General features: G+C 44.4%; 1 protein-coding gene across 2 annotated transcripts in view; it reads right to left on the reverse strand.

The window, feature by feature from the left end:
• The window catches only part of cdkal1 (CDK5 regulatory subunit associated protein 1-like 1), a 337631-nt gene that overhangs the window by 17873 nt on the left and 302258 nt on the right, over positions 1–17500 (reverse strand). For both annotated transcript variants that reach the window (XM_083760475.1, XM_083760476.1), the window contains 2 exons: positions 14143–14226; positions 6437–6601 (listed from right to left, as the gene is read on the reverse strand). In XM_083760475.1, the coding sequence (XP_083616601.1) occupies positions 6437–6601; positions 14143–14226 (249 nt within the window). The remainder of the gene's footprint in view (positions 1–6436; positions 6602–14142; positions 14227–17500) is intronic.

Raw genomic sequence — 17500 nt, forward strand, 5'->3', positions numbered from 1 at the left:
ACACACACACACACACACACACACACACACACACACACACACACACACACACACACACACACACACACACACACACCTGTGCGTGTGCGTGTGTGCAATTACCTCCATCTCTGAAATGGCAGTAATTCTTTTTTACATGAAGTGAAAGCATAGACCTCACTGCTATTTAGTCACTGACTTATCAATGCCTCCCACTTTTCTTTGTTTCCCCCCCCCCCCCCCCCCCCATCTCATTCACATCAATAGAAATGATAGGCCTTGGCTTCTCTCTCTCCTTCTCTCTCTGACAGCTTCCCCTATCGCCCACCAGCCTTATGCCTTCATTCCCTCTCTCTCTCTCTCTGTGCCTTACAGGCTGAAATTATAGACCTTATTGTGTCAGCCATGGAGGTGAGACTCTACCTGCTTGCCTTGCACTCATTTATCTCTCTCTCTAACACACACACACACACACACACACACACACACACACACACACACATACACACACACACACACACACACACACACACACACAGAGGGAGAGACAGCAAGCGCTCAGTGTGTGGTGGACTCATGCAGAGACTCATAGAAAATAGATGGGCTTAAAATATATATAGGCCAAGCACCAGGGTGTGCTTGTGTGAGGTTGTATGTTTGTGTGTAATGTACACGTGTGCGTGCGTGCACACCTTTCTCTCTCTTTTTGTATCAGTCCGTATCGAGTCGTGCGCCGTTCTCCGTGCATTCAGAACTAAGCACAGCGGCTATAATCACTATCACACTGGGCATAATCATTTCTCCATCATCACAACGCCCTTGAGGACAGAGCCATCACATACAGCCCCCATGCACATGCAGTAGCGCCACGGCATGCACGCTACTTAGTTAGAGCCACGCACTTACTGTAGACGTGCTTCCAGGCTAATATACAATATACAGTGGGTCATTTATCTATTAACCCTATGTCTTTATACTGTACATCTGGTATTAGCAGCATGTTAGAATACACAAATGCGGTGGTGACGATGTCTCGGAGTGATGAGTTCTTCCTGTCGCGGAGGACGTTGGTTTTACCCACATCTGAAGATATAGTCCTCATACTGAATGGAGGACCAGCCTTCCATTCCATGTGATATGTGTTCGGAACTAAAATAATCTGACATGGGAGGATCTGAGCTTCGTTTTTAACATGACGTCTCACAACGTTCATGATGTTGAGAGTATAATAAACAAAATATGCATATTATTAAACACATTGACTACATAACCCGTTAAACCCGCATTTTATTCCATTGTCTTTCCCTGCGTTAATTCGCCGTTTTTTAATAACTGGAAATCAACCAACCGCCGGTTTCTGGGAAACTGAGTCCAATGCAAAGTGAACGAGGGGGTATGGACAATCTCAGCCCGCTATGCTCTTTGTCTGTGAGTCGGATCGCTTATGTGTCGGCTCAATAACAAATCATGGGACTATTTTCAATCGGATTTTCATCATAAGGAGGTAGAATTAGGTAACTGTAAACACCGGCAGTGACCGTGACATGTTATTATAGACTATAAAGTACGGAATGAGTTAATTTATGAAATTTCACATTCTAGACGTGGCATGGTTGTAATTGCAACAGACCAGCGTTTGGAAAATGTTTGACAAGACACCTCCGGAGTATCAACCCCATGACCTTGCAGTTATGGTGCAAAAAAAGTAAACAAAAAATAAAACATACACGCTATAGGCCACTTTTTCACTATACCCCAACATGTCTCTTCTCTTTCTCTCACCCCATCCTGTCTCTGTTTCTGGCTCCATGTCCGTATACCTCCCATGAGTCTCCCACCACCATTCCTCTCCATAAATCCTCCAGCAACTGTGTCTTGTGGAACACACTTAGGAGTTAACTGGAGATAATTGGTGTCCACACCAGCACACATGTAGCATGCGTGGATGTACATGTGTCAGCGGGAAGAAACGCAGACAGAGAGAGTGTGGCTGCACGGAAAAATCCAGAGTGTTAATTGAACTGAAAGTGTAAAAGTGGATCTGTAAGGGTATGTAATTATCTGCGTGTGTGTGTGTGTGTGTGTGTGTGTGTGCGCGTGCGTGCGCGCATGTGGGAGGACAGAGTAGGTATTATGAGGCTGCTAGTTTTACAAGGTCTTCACTGTTGAACTTTTCATACATGATGTCATGAGATCCCAGAAAACAACACGCTGCTCAACGTGGCGTGAACTTTCACTCTCTTCTCTCCTATTCTCTTGCTTTCTCTCTCTCTCTCCCATTATATATCTCCCTCTTTACTCGTTTTAATTCTCTGATTCGTTCATGGTCGGTTTCGTTTCCTGTCTTTCTCCTCGGCTCCTTGTCTGTTGCCGTCAGTCTCTCTCCCTCCCTCCATCCTCTCCCTACCTCCCTCCTCTCCCTGGTCTCTCTCTCCCTCCCTCCCTCCATCTGTGGCAGTAAAGGCTGATGGAGTGTGAAATTAGAAAGTGTATCATATTCTGCTCCGTGACTCCATGTCCTGAACTATAAGCTACAACTAGTCAGAGTGAAAAATAACATGCGGAGAAACAGACAGATTAACATGGGGAGGCGAGAGAGAGTGAGGTAAAGAACAGTGTAGTCAGCCATAGCTCGGCTTAAATTACTCATCTCATGCTGCCTATATGCTTGTCCTTTGCACCAGTGCGAGAGCATGAATCAAAAATGTGGACACATGGACATACAGGCATATAGGTACGAGAGCCTGCACAGGCGCACACGCACACACACACACACACACACACACACACACACACACACACACACACACACACACACACACACACACACACACACACACACACACACACACACACACACACACACACACACACACACGTGTCATTCGCTGACTGCACAAAATTATGAATAGCTGGATGTTAACACACTTTTTATGGCTGTGATTATGAGAGGGAGAAGCAATAGAGACGCAGTGTGGCCCACAGGCAGTAAATGATGGTGGTGAGACACGTCCTTCAGAGAGCGACAGGACAGGAGGCTCAATCTGTCACTAGAACACGTTTACACCCAGCGGACGCACACATTCACTATTCACTAGAACATGTTTACACCCAGCGGACTCACACATTCACTATTCACTAGAACATGTTTACACCCAGCGGACTCACACATTCACTATTCACTAGAACATGTTTACACCCAGCGGACTCACACATTCACTAGAACACGTTTACACCCAGCGGACTCACACATTCACTATTCACTAGAACATGTTTACACCCAGAGGACTCACACATTCACTAGAACACGTTTACACCCAGCGGACGCACACATTCACTATTCACTAGAACATGTTTACACCCAGCGGACTCACACATTCACTATTCACTAGAACATGTTTACACCCAGCGGACTCACACATTCACTATTCACTAGAACATGTTTACACCCAGAGGACTCACACATTCACTAGAACACGTTTACACCCAGCGGACTCACACATTCACTATTCACTAGAACATGTTTACACCCAGCGGACTCACACATTCACTATTCACTAGAACATGTTTACACCCAGCGGACTCACACATTCACTATTCACTAGAACATGTTTACACCCAGAGGACTCACACATTCACTAGAACACGTTTACACCCAGCGGACTCACACATTCACTAGAACACGTTTACACCCAGCGGACTCACACATTCACTATTCACTAGAACATGTTCACACCCAGCGGACTCACACATTCACTATTCACTAGAACATGTTTACACCCAGCGGACGCACACATTCACTATTCACTAGAACATGTTTACACCCAGCGGACTCACACATTCACTATTCACTAGAACATGTTTACACCCAGCGGACTCACACATTCACTATTCACTAGAACATGTTTACACCCAGCGGACGCACACATTCACTATTCACTAGAACATGTTTACACCCAGCGGACTCACACATTCACTATTCACTAGAACATGTTTACACCCAGCGGACTCACACATTCACTAGAACACGTTTACACCCAGCGGACTCACACATTCACTATTCACTAGAACATGTTTACACCCAGAGGACTCACACATTCACTAGAACACGTTTACACCCAGCGGACTCACACATTCACTATTCACTAGAACATGTTTACACCCAGCGGACTCACACATTCACTATTCACTAGAACATGTTTACACCCAGCGGACTCACACATTCACTATTCACTAGAACATGTTTACACCCAGCGGACTCACACATTCACTATTCACTAGAACATGTTTACACCCAGAGGACTCACACATTCACTAGAACATGTTTACACCCAGCGGACTCACACATTCACTATTCACTAGAACATGTTTACACCCAGCGGACTCACACATTCACTATTCACTAGAACATGTTTACACCCAGCGGACTCACACATTCACTATTCACTAGAACATGTTTACACCCAGAGGACTCACACATTCACTAGAACACGTTTACACCCAGCGGACTCACACATTCACTAGAACACGTTTACACCCAGCGGACTCACACATTCACTATTCACTAGAACATGTTTACACCCAGCGGACTCACACATTCACTATTCACTAGAACATGTTTACACCCAGCGGACGCACACATTCACTATTCACTAGAACATGTTTACACCCAGCGGACTCACACATTCACTATTCACTAGAACATGTTTACACCCAGCGGACTCACACATTCACTATTCACTAGAACATGTTTACACCCAGCGGACGCACACATTCACTATTCACTAGAACATGTTTACACCCAGCGGACTCACACATTCACTATTCACTAGAACATGTTTACACCCAGCGGACTCACACATTCACTAGAACACGTTTGCACCCAGCGGACTCACACATTCACTATTCACTAGAACATGTTTACACCCAGCGGACTCACACATTCACTAGAACACGTTTACACCCAGCGGACTCACGCATTCACTAGAACACGTTTACACCCAGAGGACTCTCACATTCACTAGAACATGTTTACACCCAGCGGACTCACACATTCACTAGAACACGTTTACACCCAGAGGACTCTCACATTCACTAGAACACGTTTACACCCAGAGGACTCACACATTCAATACACAGTATACGGCTGCAACTGTTGATTATTTTCTTGGCAATTATTCTGTCGATTGCTTTTTCAATTAATCGAATAACCTTTAAGAGTCCCTAATAATCTTGTCTTTTGTTATTAGGCCCCGAGCACCAGCAGTGCGAAGCCCCAGCGAGGCATTATTATTCATCATGAATCACATTTTGAGAGCCTAAACATGCTCGAAAGGTTGCGCAACTTTGTGCACAACTGATGAATATATATATATAATACAAATATTTTATACTCAATATTCAACAATATTCAACATTACCTCTGCATTTGCTGCTACAACAAAGAGTAAACATACTGTAGCTGATCTACAAGCACAGAACGTGCCGCGATGTGACATAAAGTGATCTTTACAGAAGTATATATACCAGTAAGACGCCCTGAGGGCGAGAAGCGACCTCGCTCATCCACCTGGATGACAGCAGACTGCTGCGCTGGCGCTTTGGCATGGGGATTCAGATCAACATATGGAATGAATTATGTACTGGCCATACAGTATACAAGTATGGGGCAAGTCTTGAGTGTACAGGGTTTGATGAGGTCAGATCAACATAGGGAATGTCAGAAGAGGTCAGCTCCATATCTGGATATCTAAGGGTGGCAGCGGGGGCAGTGTCTCGAGTGTACAGGGTTTGATGAGGGCCCAGGTAGGGCCTGGCCTTAATTTTCGGATTTGATGATGTCAGAATGACACGTGTGATGATTAGGCATGATGGACTGACAACCATTATGGAGATCTAACATGATGTCAAGTGTCACGAGTAAGTAAGTAGCCTTGCCGAGCCATGAGGCCCATAGGGCAGGAGCCTATCTCCTGTTTCTGTAACGTGAGGCAGCTTGATGTACAAGTACACACCCTGGACATGACGCTAGTATGTCGCAGGGACTTACCCCCAAAACAACCCTTGATGCTGAGTGTCAAGCAGGGAGGCACTGGGTCCCATTTTTAGAGTCTTTGGTATGACCCGGCCGGGGATCGAACCCCGACCTCCCAGTCTCAGGGCGGACACTCTAACCACAAGGCCACTGAGCTGGTCAAGTGTCACGAGGCATGACCATATATGGAGGCGTGATGTTACGAGGCGTGACCATATATGGACGCGTGATATGGCATATATTGACATTCCTATACAGTATATGGGGAAGGGCCCCTGGCAATGTCGACTACATATATGCCCATGTATGGAGATCCCTGATGTCACGAGGCATGACCATATTTGGGGGCGTGGTGGTCCAACGAGAAATGCACGTTTTCATAGTAAATGCGGTGTGTGCGTGTGTGTGTGTGTGTGTGTGTACCTGAGTGAGGCCTGACACCGCTCCCTTCTGCAGAGGTGCAGCAATAGAAGGAGTGAAGGGTCGGCTGTCGTCCACTGGTCGTCCTTTCAGGTAGTGCTTCCCTGCCTCGTAGATGTCCACTTCTATCATCTTCCCTTTGAACTGGGGCCCCTTGGGCACCAGCACCTTGGAGCAGGGAGACACATGTTAGTTTAGTTGAACTGGGGCCCCTTGGGCACCAGCACCTTGGAGCAGGGAGACACATGTTAGTTTAGTTGAACTGGGGCCCCTTGGGCACCAGCACCTTGGAGCAGGGAGACACATGTTAGTTTAGTTGAACTGGGCCCCTTGGGCACCAGCACCTTGGAGCAGGGAGACACATGTTAGTTTAGTTGAACTGGGGCCCTTGGGCACCAGCACCTTGGAGCAGGGAGACACATGTTAGTTTAGTTGAACTGGGGCCCTTGGGCACTAGCACCTTGGAGCAGGGAGACACAACTAGTTTAGTTGTTGCTTGTTTGTTTCTGGTCACTGGTCAGAAGGTCTAATCTGCTGGTATGACAGACCAGACAGAGAGGTACACTGTACACAGTATACTATACTTCACTGAGTTGGTCCCTCTGGGACCTGGTTCCTTCCTTCTTTTTTTTTTACCGGTAACAAATATTAGATCTACAAGCTCACAATGCAATCCGTTGTGAGCTTGTAGATCTGCTGCTTTTGGCAAATCTTTGCTGAATGTTTTACAATTATGAAGTGCTCCGACTAGGAAGCTAGGTTGCAACTGGTTGTGAACCATACTGTACTTCACCAATCAAAAAAGAGTGAAAATAGCCAATCTACAAGCTGAAAACCACTTTCCTTTTTTAATGACATGCCCAAAATAGGGCCATGTGGTTAAATAGATACAATTGTGAACATCCGAATACCTCTGACCACCTCAGCAGGAGGTTCATCAGGCCTTGTGAAATATACAACACCTAAACCACTTTCAACCGCCATCTGAATGGAAATGTGTGCACAGATCCACCAACAAAGAAATGCACACAATATAAAATGTTTGCTCAGCATTCGCTATGCATAGAAAATAATAATGTATCCGAAAGAAAACGGATAACAATATTTACATAAAGATTCTCAAACATTTATCATCTTCTACTACAGTAGGCTATAGTATGAGACATATTTAGAAGCACGGCATAAACAGATTTACCGACGTATACAGGACACAGAACAAGCTGAATAAAATGTGGACATAATCTGAACGTGAAAAGCGTAAATGGCCATAATAGAAATCTATCAAATATTTAATTGTATGATTGTATGACAAAAAAGAAAGGGAAGAAATAGAGAAGACACCTTATTTATTATACTCCCCTGTACGAGGGTGTCTCCTTGCAGCGCTTTGTGAGCTTGTAGACAGTCTATTTTTTTGGCTAGTGACACCATCGATGGAGTGTACATGAAATTCCTGTGTGTGTGTGTGTGTGTGTGTGTGTGTGTGTGTGTATGTCCCAACCACCCCTACAGTCCTCCGTTACATAAAAAGACCATGCCAAGAAACCAGCGCAAAGCCACCCTGCCGTCCATCAAGCCCTCCGCATGTATCTCCACATCTGTCAATTACATTTTCAATTAACTGCCAACTGAAAACTGTTTTCCCCAACGCTCAGTCACATTGTAATTTAGCTAACGTTAGTCCCTGCCTGCTTAGATTAAAATAATAATACGACATTTAAAAAAAGAATTGTTCACCATGGTGCCGATTGTTTTCAATTCCATTTACGGAAGCCCTCAAGGTCAAAAACTATGGCAACAGCTGTGAGATTAACCAGTGGGATTTGCTGGTTTGTTTTATTAGTTCGTCATGGCAACTATGAAACTAGGCACATCGCAGCAGGGAAGAGAATAGGAAAACAAAGAGTTATAATTATGGCTTATTGTGAAAGGAAATTTGTTCTTAATGAGTTAGTGCTGTAAATAAAGATCATATCGAATTGTTTTTGTTTTGATATTTCAAAACACTTTTGAAACTAACTAGAGACAATGACATAATGCATACAGTATGCATAGAATACTTATTCTCTCTCTCTCTCTCTCTCTCTCTCTATCTATCTCTCTCTCTCTCTCTCTCTCTCTCTCTCTCTCATATAAACCACCATTACAGCCAGAGCAGTGTTCATGTCAGTGGGTTTAATGCTGCAGTCAATTCTATTTAGTCTTTCTTGCAAGGCAAGGCAAGGCAGATTCTAACAGACGCTAACATGAAATTAGTTTTTTTCATTTTTTGATGAATGTCTCAGCAGCTTCTTGCAGGATTATAGCGGTGTGCTCCACATGTCACGGGTCATTACTGACTAGGCTCCCAAAGTATGGCGACGGTGCTTAAACATACGCCACTGCATTCTCAATAACCAGATATGATCCTCATTGAGCTGCCGGGGAACGTCTTGAAACGTTGGCATCTGACGCTAGCGTTGTCCGCTTCCTCTGGGAGAGAGAGAGAGAGGTGCACATCCACCGGTGCTATTCAGTATTTAAGTCCGACGTCATTTTGTAGTGCTACGTTACGTCCGGGTCCAAGTGGCACCAGCTCCCGTCCGCATCCCATTGTAAATAGAATATCTAAACGCGTGAATCTTTTTAAATTGACGTTATTTTTCAGAAAGGAAGCCATAGAGGGTTAAAATGGGTCTTAATGCTTCCAACTCGAGTAGAATTATTAATGTTTTGTACAAGTGTCCATGACAACAAAAATATATGATGTGGAGACAATAAAGAATATTATTATCATTATTATTGAAGGTGGCAACAGTCCATTTGCTCGGTAAAATATTTCGGGGGATATTTACAATGTGTGCAGGCTTGAGTATGTTGAATCTAGTTTGCATTAATGAGGATTTAGTTGACACAATCAAATAAAATGGCGATAGTATTCCATGTGGGGCAGACGGCCTGTCACAGCCAGATTTTGGAGAGCAGCGCAGCTTTGTTGTTTCGAGGAAAGCGGTAAAATGAGACTTTCGTGGTTGTTTTCGTCTCAGATTTAGTCCGACGGAGCGTCACAGTATAACTCCATGGGGACACAAAAGCGACACAAAAGTAGGACCCGGAAGTATCTCAGGAGGGGGCACTCACGTCACAGCTAAAATACTGAATAGCTGATCTGAGAATAGCATGTGTAAAGCCCTATTCGTAGTCCAGGTTTAGGTGACCTAAACCTGGTGACCACCTATTCGGTGGTCACCTCTTCACTAGAACGGTGTTTTTTTTGTTTTTTTTATATATTTTTTATCCCAAGATTTTGTAACCCATTTTACACCCCTGTGTCAATCATCTAATGTGATCCTGGGCTCTACACACCCTCCACCAACCTAGTCCCCCCACAGAACGGTGGTTTTGATGGCGCCGCTCATAGTCCATCACCGTGCTCATATCTCCTACCATGGCATGGAGATATGCCATGGCCAACACTTCCTCAAATTCGTCCATTGTTTTCCCTCGGTTTTCTCTCTACTACCTATCTGCCTCTATTCTATTCCTTTCTGGTCCTTTTCTGTTCCTTTCCTATTCTATTTCTGTCGCTGTCTCAATTATTTCATGCCTTTGTTCTCTCGTTCTCCCGCTGCTCTTTATCGGGAGTTTTTTTTGTTTTTACGTTTCGGGAGCTCAGCTCGCAAAACCAAAACAGCGCAAAGCCGGACAGCGTTGCTGTCCACTCGTCCTGGCCGTGACGTGTGTGTGTGTGTGTGTGGGGACAGAGGAACGGGGAGGCGCTGGCTATAAAGTATAGCCAGCACAACATAACAGCTTAGACCAATCACATTGCCGGGAGCGAGTGTCTGTGACCACCGTTTTGGTGGTGAGTAAAAACAGAGAGAAGGGCTCAGTGACGTCATGTTGTAGTTTTCGGTGTTAGCTGTGATCACTTTATGGATAGGACTATGGATAGGACGAGTGGTGGAGAGCAGTATATATTATGTTAATTGGTGATTGGAGGTACAGTATACTGTACGATATGAGAACAGGAATACACCAGCAGCAAGCCAGAACAATCAGCACACCTGTGTGTGTGTGTGTGTATGTATGTGTGTGTGTGCGCGTCTGCGCGGGTGCGTGCGTGCTTCCATGTGCACACCATGCATGTTACGAGGCTACTGGGAGCAGAAAGTGAGAGTGGTGGAGCGGGGGTGATGGAGGTAGACAGGTGTCTGAGCGTGCGCACGCGAGCGCGCGTGTGTGCGTGCGTGGGTGTAAGTGGGAGGCAGAGAGAGGGTCATCTGAGGCCCATTACAAGGTGATTCAATGATGAAAGAGCTTGTCAGGTCTCAACAGAAACCTGCAGCGACACACACTCGCTCACATGGAGGCGCGCACACGCACACACACACACAGGTGGGACGGGTGCCTATTAGAGCTGTCGGGCGAGATATCAATCTGACGGTGTGAAAGTGAAACTAGGCCATTTGCTCACACTCACACCTCTGCCCCCCCCCCCCTACTTCTCCACCTACCTAACACACTCCATCCTATTCCATTCCTACACTGTTCCTCTCATTTCCTCACCTGAGAGGACAAGCAGCGACTGGCCTGTCCTGTCCATTTTATGCACCTCTCACTGGCTCTCTTCCGTCCCTCTCTGTTCTTTCACTCCTAAAAATCAATCGCTCTTACACTTCATCTCCTCATCCCCTTTAAACTAACTGTTTTGTAGAGTTTCCTATGCTGCCTGTGTGTCACACACGCACACACGCGCACACACACACGATTAATGATTAAGTGAGTACTGTATGTATGTGTTGTCTCACAAGGTAAAAACAAATGCATAATAATAGCTATGTAAACGGGTCTCGTCCGTTGGGAAAGGGGAGCGGTGTGGAGAGGCGAGCATATTGTTACAGAATGGTCACGTTATCACGTTCGTTGCCAAAGCCATGTTGTGATTTAGGGGCACATGCCAAATACACACTGGTCTGATAAAAAAAAGAGAAGGTTGGTGGCCAGGGGGTGGGGAGAAACATCAAACATGGCAGATTGTTCCACCCTCGAGTACAGTGAACAGACACACACACGTACACACGCACGCGCGCGGGTGCATGCGTGCGCTCACACATATGAAAAGCGCTCAAATGCACACATGCGTGACAGGAACACACGCGTGCACAGCCATGAACTGAGTGACACTTGTAACTAAAGTTTATAGCCTGCAGAAAGAAACGCAGAACAGAGTAAGAGGGAAGGAGGAGGAGGAGGTGGAGGCGAGGAGAGGGAAAAATTATTACCATCCCCGACCCTCCCTACCAATAAAAAGCATAACTTCAAACATGGCTCTGATGATGGCTAAAGCAGGGGAAATTGATTTATTTGAAGATGTTTGAAAGTGAATTTTTCACAGGTTGGGAGAGGGTCTTTGAAGCCACGTGTGCGTGCGTGCGTGCGTGCGTGCATGCGTGCGTGCATGCAGGGAGAGGATGGAATGTACATGTCTTTAGGGCTGACCTTAATGTTAGTACAGTAAAAAGCACAGTACTGCTGTTATCAGCTGCCAAATGTTCAGTTGACCACCCCAGGGTGTGTGCACGCACGCGTGTGCGTTATTAAAGCTAACCTACTTTTTTCAGCGCAAGCATAAGCTGATGACACCTGCTGTGAGCACTCTGTGACATGCAGGGCAAAAGCCCTGATCTGATTTACATAAGCCCGGTTCATACTTCGTCCCACGGCATTATCGCGTGCATGGCATGGTCGATCTAGCAGCTCAGGATCCTAGTGAGCTTGTAGATTGTGTGCTTTTGGTGTGCGACGCTGTATTCCAACGGAACATGAGTTTGGCATATTTGTGGAATATATATAGCATATTTTGTGGGGGCGGCAGTGGCTCAGGGGTAGAGTGGACGGTAGATGCAGTGGCTCAGGGGTAGAGTGGACGGTAGATGCAGTGGCTCAGGGGTAGAGTGGACGGTAGATGCAGTGGCTCAGGGGTAGAGTGGACGGTAGATGCAGTGGCTCAGGGGTAGAGTGGACGGTAGATGCAGTGGCTCAGGGGTAGAGTGGACGGTAGATGCAGTGGCTCAGGGGTAGAGTGGACGGTAGATGCAGTGGCTCAGGTATAGAGTGGACGGTAGATGCAGTGGCTCAGGGGTAGAATGGACAGTAGATGCAGTGGCTCAGGGGTAGAGTGGACGGTAGATGCAGTGGCTCAGGGGTAGAGTGGACGGTAGATGCAGTGGCTCAGGGGTAGAGTGGACAGTAGGTAGGCCGGATGGGAACCGTGAGGTTCCCAGTTCGATCCCGGGTTCCCCCAGAGTTAGCGTCAAAGTCCTTAAGCAAGACTCCCTAATTGGTCCCGATGTGCAGGTTGGTGCCTTGTATGGTTTCCCCCGCCATCGGTGTGTGAATGAATGCACAATATATGTAAAACCGCTTTGGATAAAAGAGCTATATAAAATGCACCATTTACCATTTGATATTATGCAACAATTACAGATTAAATTCAATATTAATTTATTGCTATAGTTTACTGCATATGTTTTGGAAAGTGGATATAAAGTATAGGTCTTGGCTTAATTATTGTACTGTATGTTAGGATTGATAACATATTGTATAGGTCACCCTCAGGCGTCTTACTGGTACATTTAGCTGGTAGAACTGTTCCAGCTTGGTAGTGTTTGTGGGTGGGAAGCTGGAGAGGAATCAAGGCTACTTTTTTGCTGCACTAGGAACATCTACTGTTTGGTCCGGGCGATTGAGGAGGGGAACTGGGGGACATAGTGTGAACTGTGAACCTCCGTACATCTTACGCTTTCCTATTAAAACTCTTGGCTTTTCGGTGACTCGAAGCAGCTGGCTACGCCACGTATATCAGTGGATGCACAGAGTACAGCACTGGTACCCAAACACTGGGTCGGGACCCATGTGTGGGTCAGGGACACATTTTTTATGTTAATATTTGTTTCCTACATTTAGTTTTTCATTATTAAGGCATGGGAATGGTGTGGTTTCATATACACAGCCAGTTATGGAACTGTTAGTAAAGTATGGTTAAGTTTAGACATGGGTTAAAGAAAAAGGGGGATAATGCTAAATAAAATACAAGACAAAGCATCCCTATACAGTAAAATAATCGGTAGCACTTTACAATAATGACCTGTTACAAGGCATTTATAAATATTTAAAAGCAGTTTGTAGATGAGTACCGTAATAATCATGACTGTAAATGTTTACCTAAACTTTGTTTAAACATAATTTATACGTTTAGTAAGGTATTAGTATAAGTAGTATCTATTCATGAATAAGCCATTTATATATTTGTAAATTGTTAATAAATTATTTGTAACTCAAGTTATATAATATTTATAATCTATTTGTAGATAAAGAACTAATCATTTATAAGCTATTTATATACATTGGTAAATTATTATAGAAAGTATAATAACATTGTAGAACATTTATGAATCTTTAATCATTGACATTTGAAAATATTTGCTAAAACATTTATAACTAATGCTAAAATCATAATTTAAACGGTATTAGGAAGTAGTTAAATATTAATGAATAAGCCATTTGTAAACATTTGTAACAATTGTTTTTAAACATTATTTACCCTTGATGTTACATACCATTACATAATGTCATTTAATGGGTATAGGAACTCATTATTTACGACGGTCTGTTATTTCAATCATTTGTCAGAGAATGCAAACATTTGACCAAATGGTTTTCATTACCTGCTCATAGAACTTGTTGTGAGCCACATAGTACTGGGTGTCAAATGAATCCTCTGTAACCAAGACATGCTGCCTCTCTCCAATCTAGAGAGAGAGAGAGAGAGAGAGAGAGAGAATATATGGTAAGATTGCAGAAACAATTACCCAGGATTCAGTTTACAATCAAATTACAGGGTTAGCTTATTCATTCAGTATTTGTATATGCATATTTTTTATTTATATATGCACAAACATGCGTCTGTCCATCTGTGTGGGTGTGTGTGTGTGCGCATGTGTGTATGTGTGTCCAGACATATGTCAATTATAGTCCAAGCAGGGAAACAGGACTGTTTGCATTCACACGAACAAACACCTCATCCCTTCATTTCTCCATCACCCTCACTTACCCCATCCGCTCACGCACGCACGCACGCACACACGCACGCACGCACGCACCCCCTTTCAGCACCAACCAGCTTGAATCAACTTGTCAAAAGCAAATAGGGAAACAATAATAAATGTATATAATAGCCTATTTAAATAATGTTATTTTGCGATGACACCTCAGTCTGACAGTCTCAATTCTCTCCAGACAGGTTCATTAGCATGTGTAAATTGGATGACATAAATGAAGAAAGAAGACTCAAGACAGGGGCTGAAAACATGTGCCATGGCTAGTTGCCTGCATGAATTTGGCACTATAGTGCTCTGTTTACTTTTGTGTTAATATTCATATTTTGTGTAAATTACCGGTATGGGCTTTTTTTTGTGGAATACTTTGGAATATGAGAGAGTCGCTGTCTGTCAATTTAATCAAAGTTTGTAAAGAACTAAAGACCAGGTGAAACCTTACTCTCCCAGCTTAGCTTGCGGCACTGACCAAGGTAAAACACTGTTCTTGTACTGGGCTTCACTGTCCAAGGTAAAACACTGTTCTTGTACTGGGTTTCACTGTCCAAGGTAAAACACTGTTCTTGTACTGGGCTTCTCCAACATTCACTTTCCATGAACTACACGTGAACACTATAGCTTCTCCCACTTGCTGGTGTAGTTTTTCCTGTGAAACCTTTTCTGATCATCTCCCTACATCCCATATGGGACACTGATTCAGGTCAACTCACAAGTAAATCAAAATGGGTGTTGTTGAATTATTTTAAGATATATATATTTTTTGGCTTTTTCTGCCTTTTTTATTGATAGGATGAAAGTAGTCTGACAGGAAATGGGGAGAGAGATGGGGGGAAGACACGTGGCAAAGGCCGTCGGGATCGGGAGTCGAACCCACGGCACGCCGTCAGGCTGGCTCAGCAGCCTAGGTGCCCAGACGGTTAGCTAACCGTCCGGGTGTTGTTGAATTCTAACATGCTAGCTCTCCTTGGTCAACTACTGCACATAATTGTCGCATTTGCAAATACACCTCAAACAGGTATACAGCCATACGCACGCACGCACGCACACACACACACGCATGCTCACAGGCTGTCAGTCGGATCTGCGGTTCTGTGGTCTGTGGTCTGCCTATCTGACTGACTCCACGGCGGTCGCCGCACTCCCTCGGGTACTCCGTGACGCGAGCGCAGAATCTGAAATTGATCGATTGGACGTTTCTCGAGATAAATGGACTAAAGCACCACTTAGGGTGTCACTGAGCTGTGCCTTGGTCTGTTTAAATGTCAAACAACTTGACAATTCTTGTTGATTTTTCAGTTGAAAGTCTGGCCTGATGGATTTGAAGACAGGTAATGTGGACACTCTTGGGAGCCTGAGCCTCCTCAATGTCTACTTCGATGCTGCACGAGGAAGAGCATTAACTGCAATCGTGCTGATAAGCAAATAAATTGCAAATCATTTTCAAATGTTTTGTTTCTGTATCTCATATGTGGTTGTGGTGAGATACACATGTTATCAGAGAAATTGGGTTACAAAAGTAAGTTATTGTATTTCACCATAAACATAATGTGAGATACCGTACCTCACTTATCAGAGAAGGAGGGTATTGTAGTATAACAAGGTGGGACCTAGGAACCTCAGATAGTTCTGCTTCTACATTAGGTAACTTCTAGGAAAAACAAAACAATGATCAGGATGCAAGAGGAAAGCTGGGTGAATGCAAGGGAGGAATATCTTTCAGGGATGAAAAATCAAGTTTTTTATATGAACCTTTCTTTGTTTTGAGGATAAGTCTCTGTGCTTGTGTCCCTGTATGCTGATGCAAGCTTTGACAGGCTGATTAGAGGCAGGAAGTAAAAACATTGTGGGATCAACTTGGATAAATTGGCATGGCAAGGCTCAGTGACTGCAAAATCCACACACAGTGGAATACTGATGGCAGTAATACAAAAAGTTAAATATAACCATCAGCTTGTGGCAATTTACAGTACGTTACTGTATAGTATACTAGTTCTCTAGCAGAAAAAAAGACAATATCTATGACAAAGTACAAAAAGTGGCACTCCTTGTTGTGCTTGTTGTCTCTGTTGTGTCAAGAAACTACCAAATTTAGCCCTCCGCTAAACCCCACCCCAAAAGCGATTGTCCAATGCCAATCCAAATAGTTATAGCAACCATTGCTAAGCTGGGCAAGCTTTCGCCACCTCATAGCTGTCAGTGTTAGTTTGCATGGCTGTGTTGTTGAACACACGTTCTTCAAAATAGGAGCTCTGGGGTGCGAGAGTAAAAGCGGCCATGTTTGGTCGCTTTTACTCTGAAACCCACGACCCGGAAACAATCCACTAAAAAGTTTACTTTACATTGCTAGCTCACATTGCGATCATTTTAATTTATACGATATATGATCCAAAAAGCATTCATATTTTGTGGGAGAGACGGATGAGGAGCAGAAATGAAGCGCCAGTATATCGATCCGTTCAAAACCACGGAGAGCGCCCTGGATTAGGAGAGACGAGTCATTCTTTCCGCCGCGCTAACAGCTAAGTCAACGGTAAGCTAATTTGAGTGCAGAGTGTAGCATACGGTAGCCGAAAGGCAAACTGACAAATAAAAAAAAGGAAAAAATTCAGAATATTCTTATCTCGCCCGGTATCATTAAGGATGCGCTAGGACGTCTGAGGACGTCCTATGTCTGCGTCGATTGGGACCCCTAGGACGTGTGGCGACGTCCTATGTACGGAATCGGTTAACGTCTGGATAATTACACGACTGACCCACTCAGGTTACCATGCATTACATGAAAACTCCTATCGTACGGTCGTTAAAGTTGATTGAGTTGGATACTGTTTCACCCTCATTTCCTCGTATTTCTAGTTTATGGAAATCCTATCATGCACATTTGTCCAGTGCATAGCCTACTGCAGGCCTTGTTGACTAGGTTTAATTAGAAGACAATGATCGATTATTTTTATGGAGAAATCCCCGTCAT

This window comes from Protomyctophum parallelum (assembly GCF_964188405.1).
Source record: "Protomyctophum parallelum genome assembly, chromosome: 3".
Taxonomy (NCBI): Eukaryota; Metazoa; Chordata; class Actinopteri; order Myctophiformes; family Myctophidae; genus Protomyctophum; species Protomyctophum parallelum.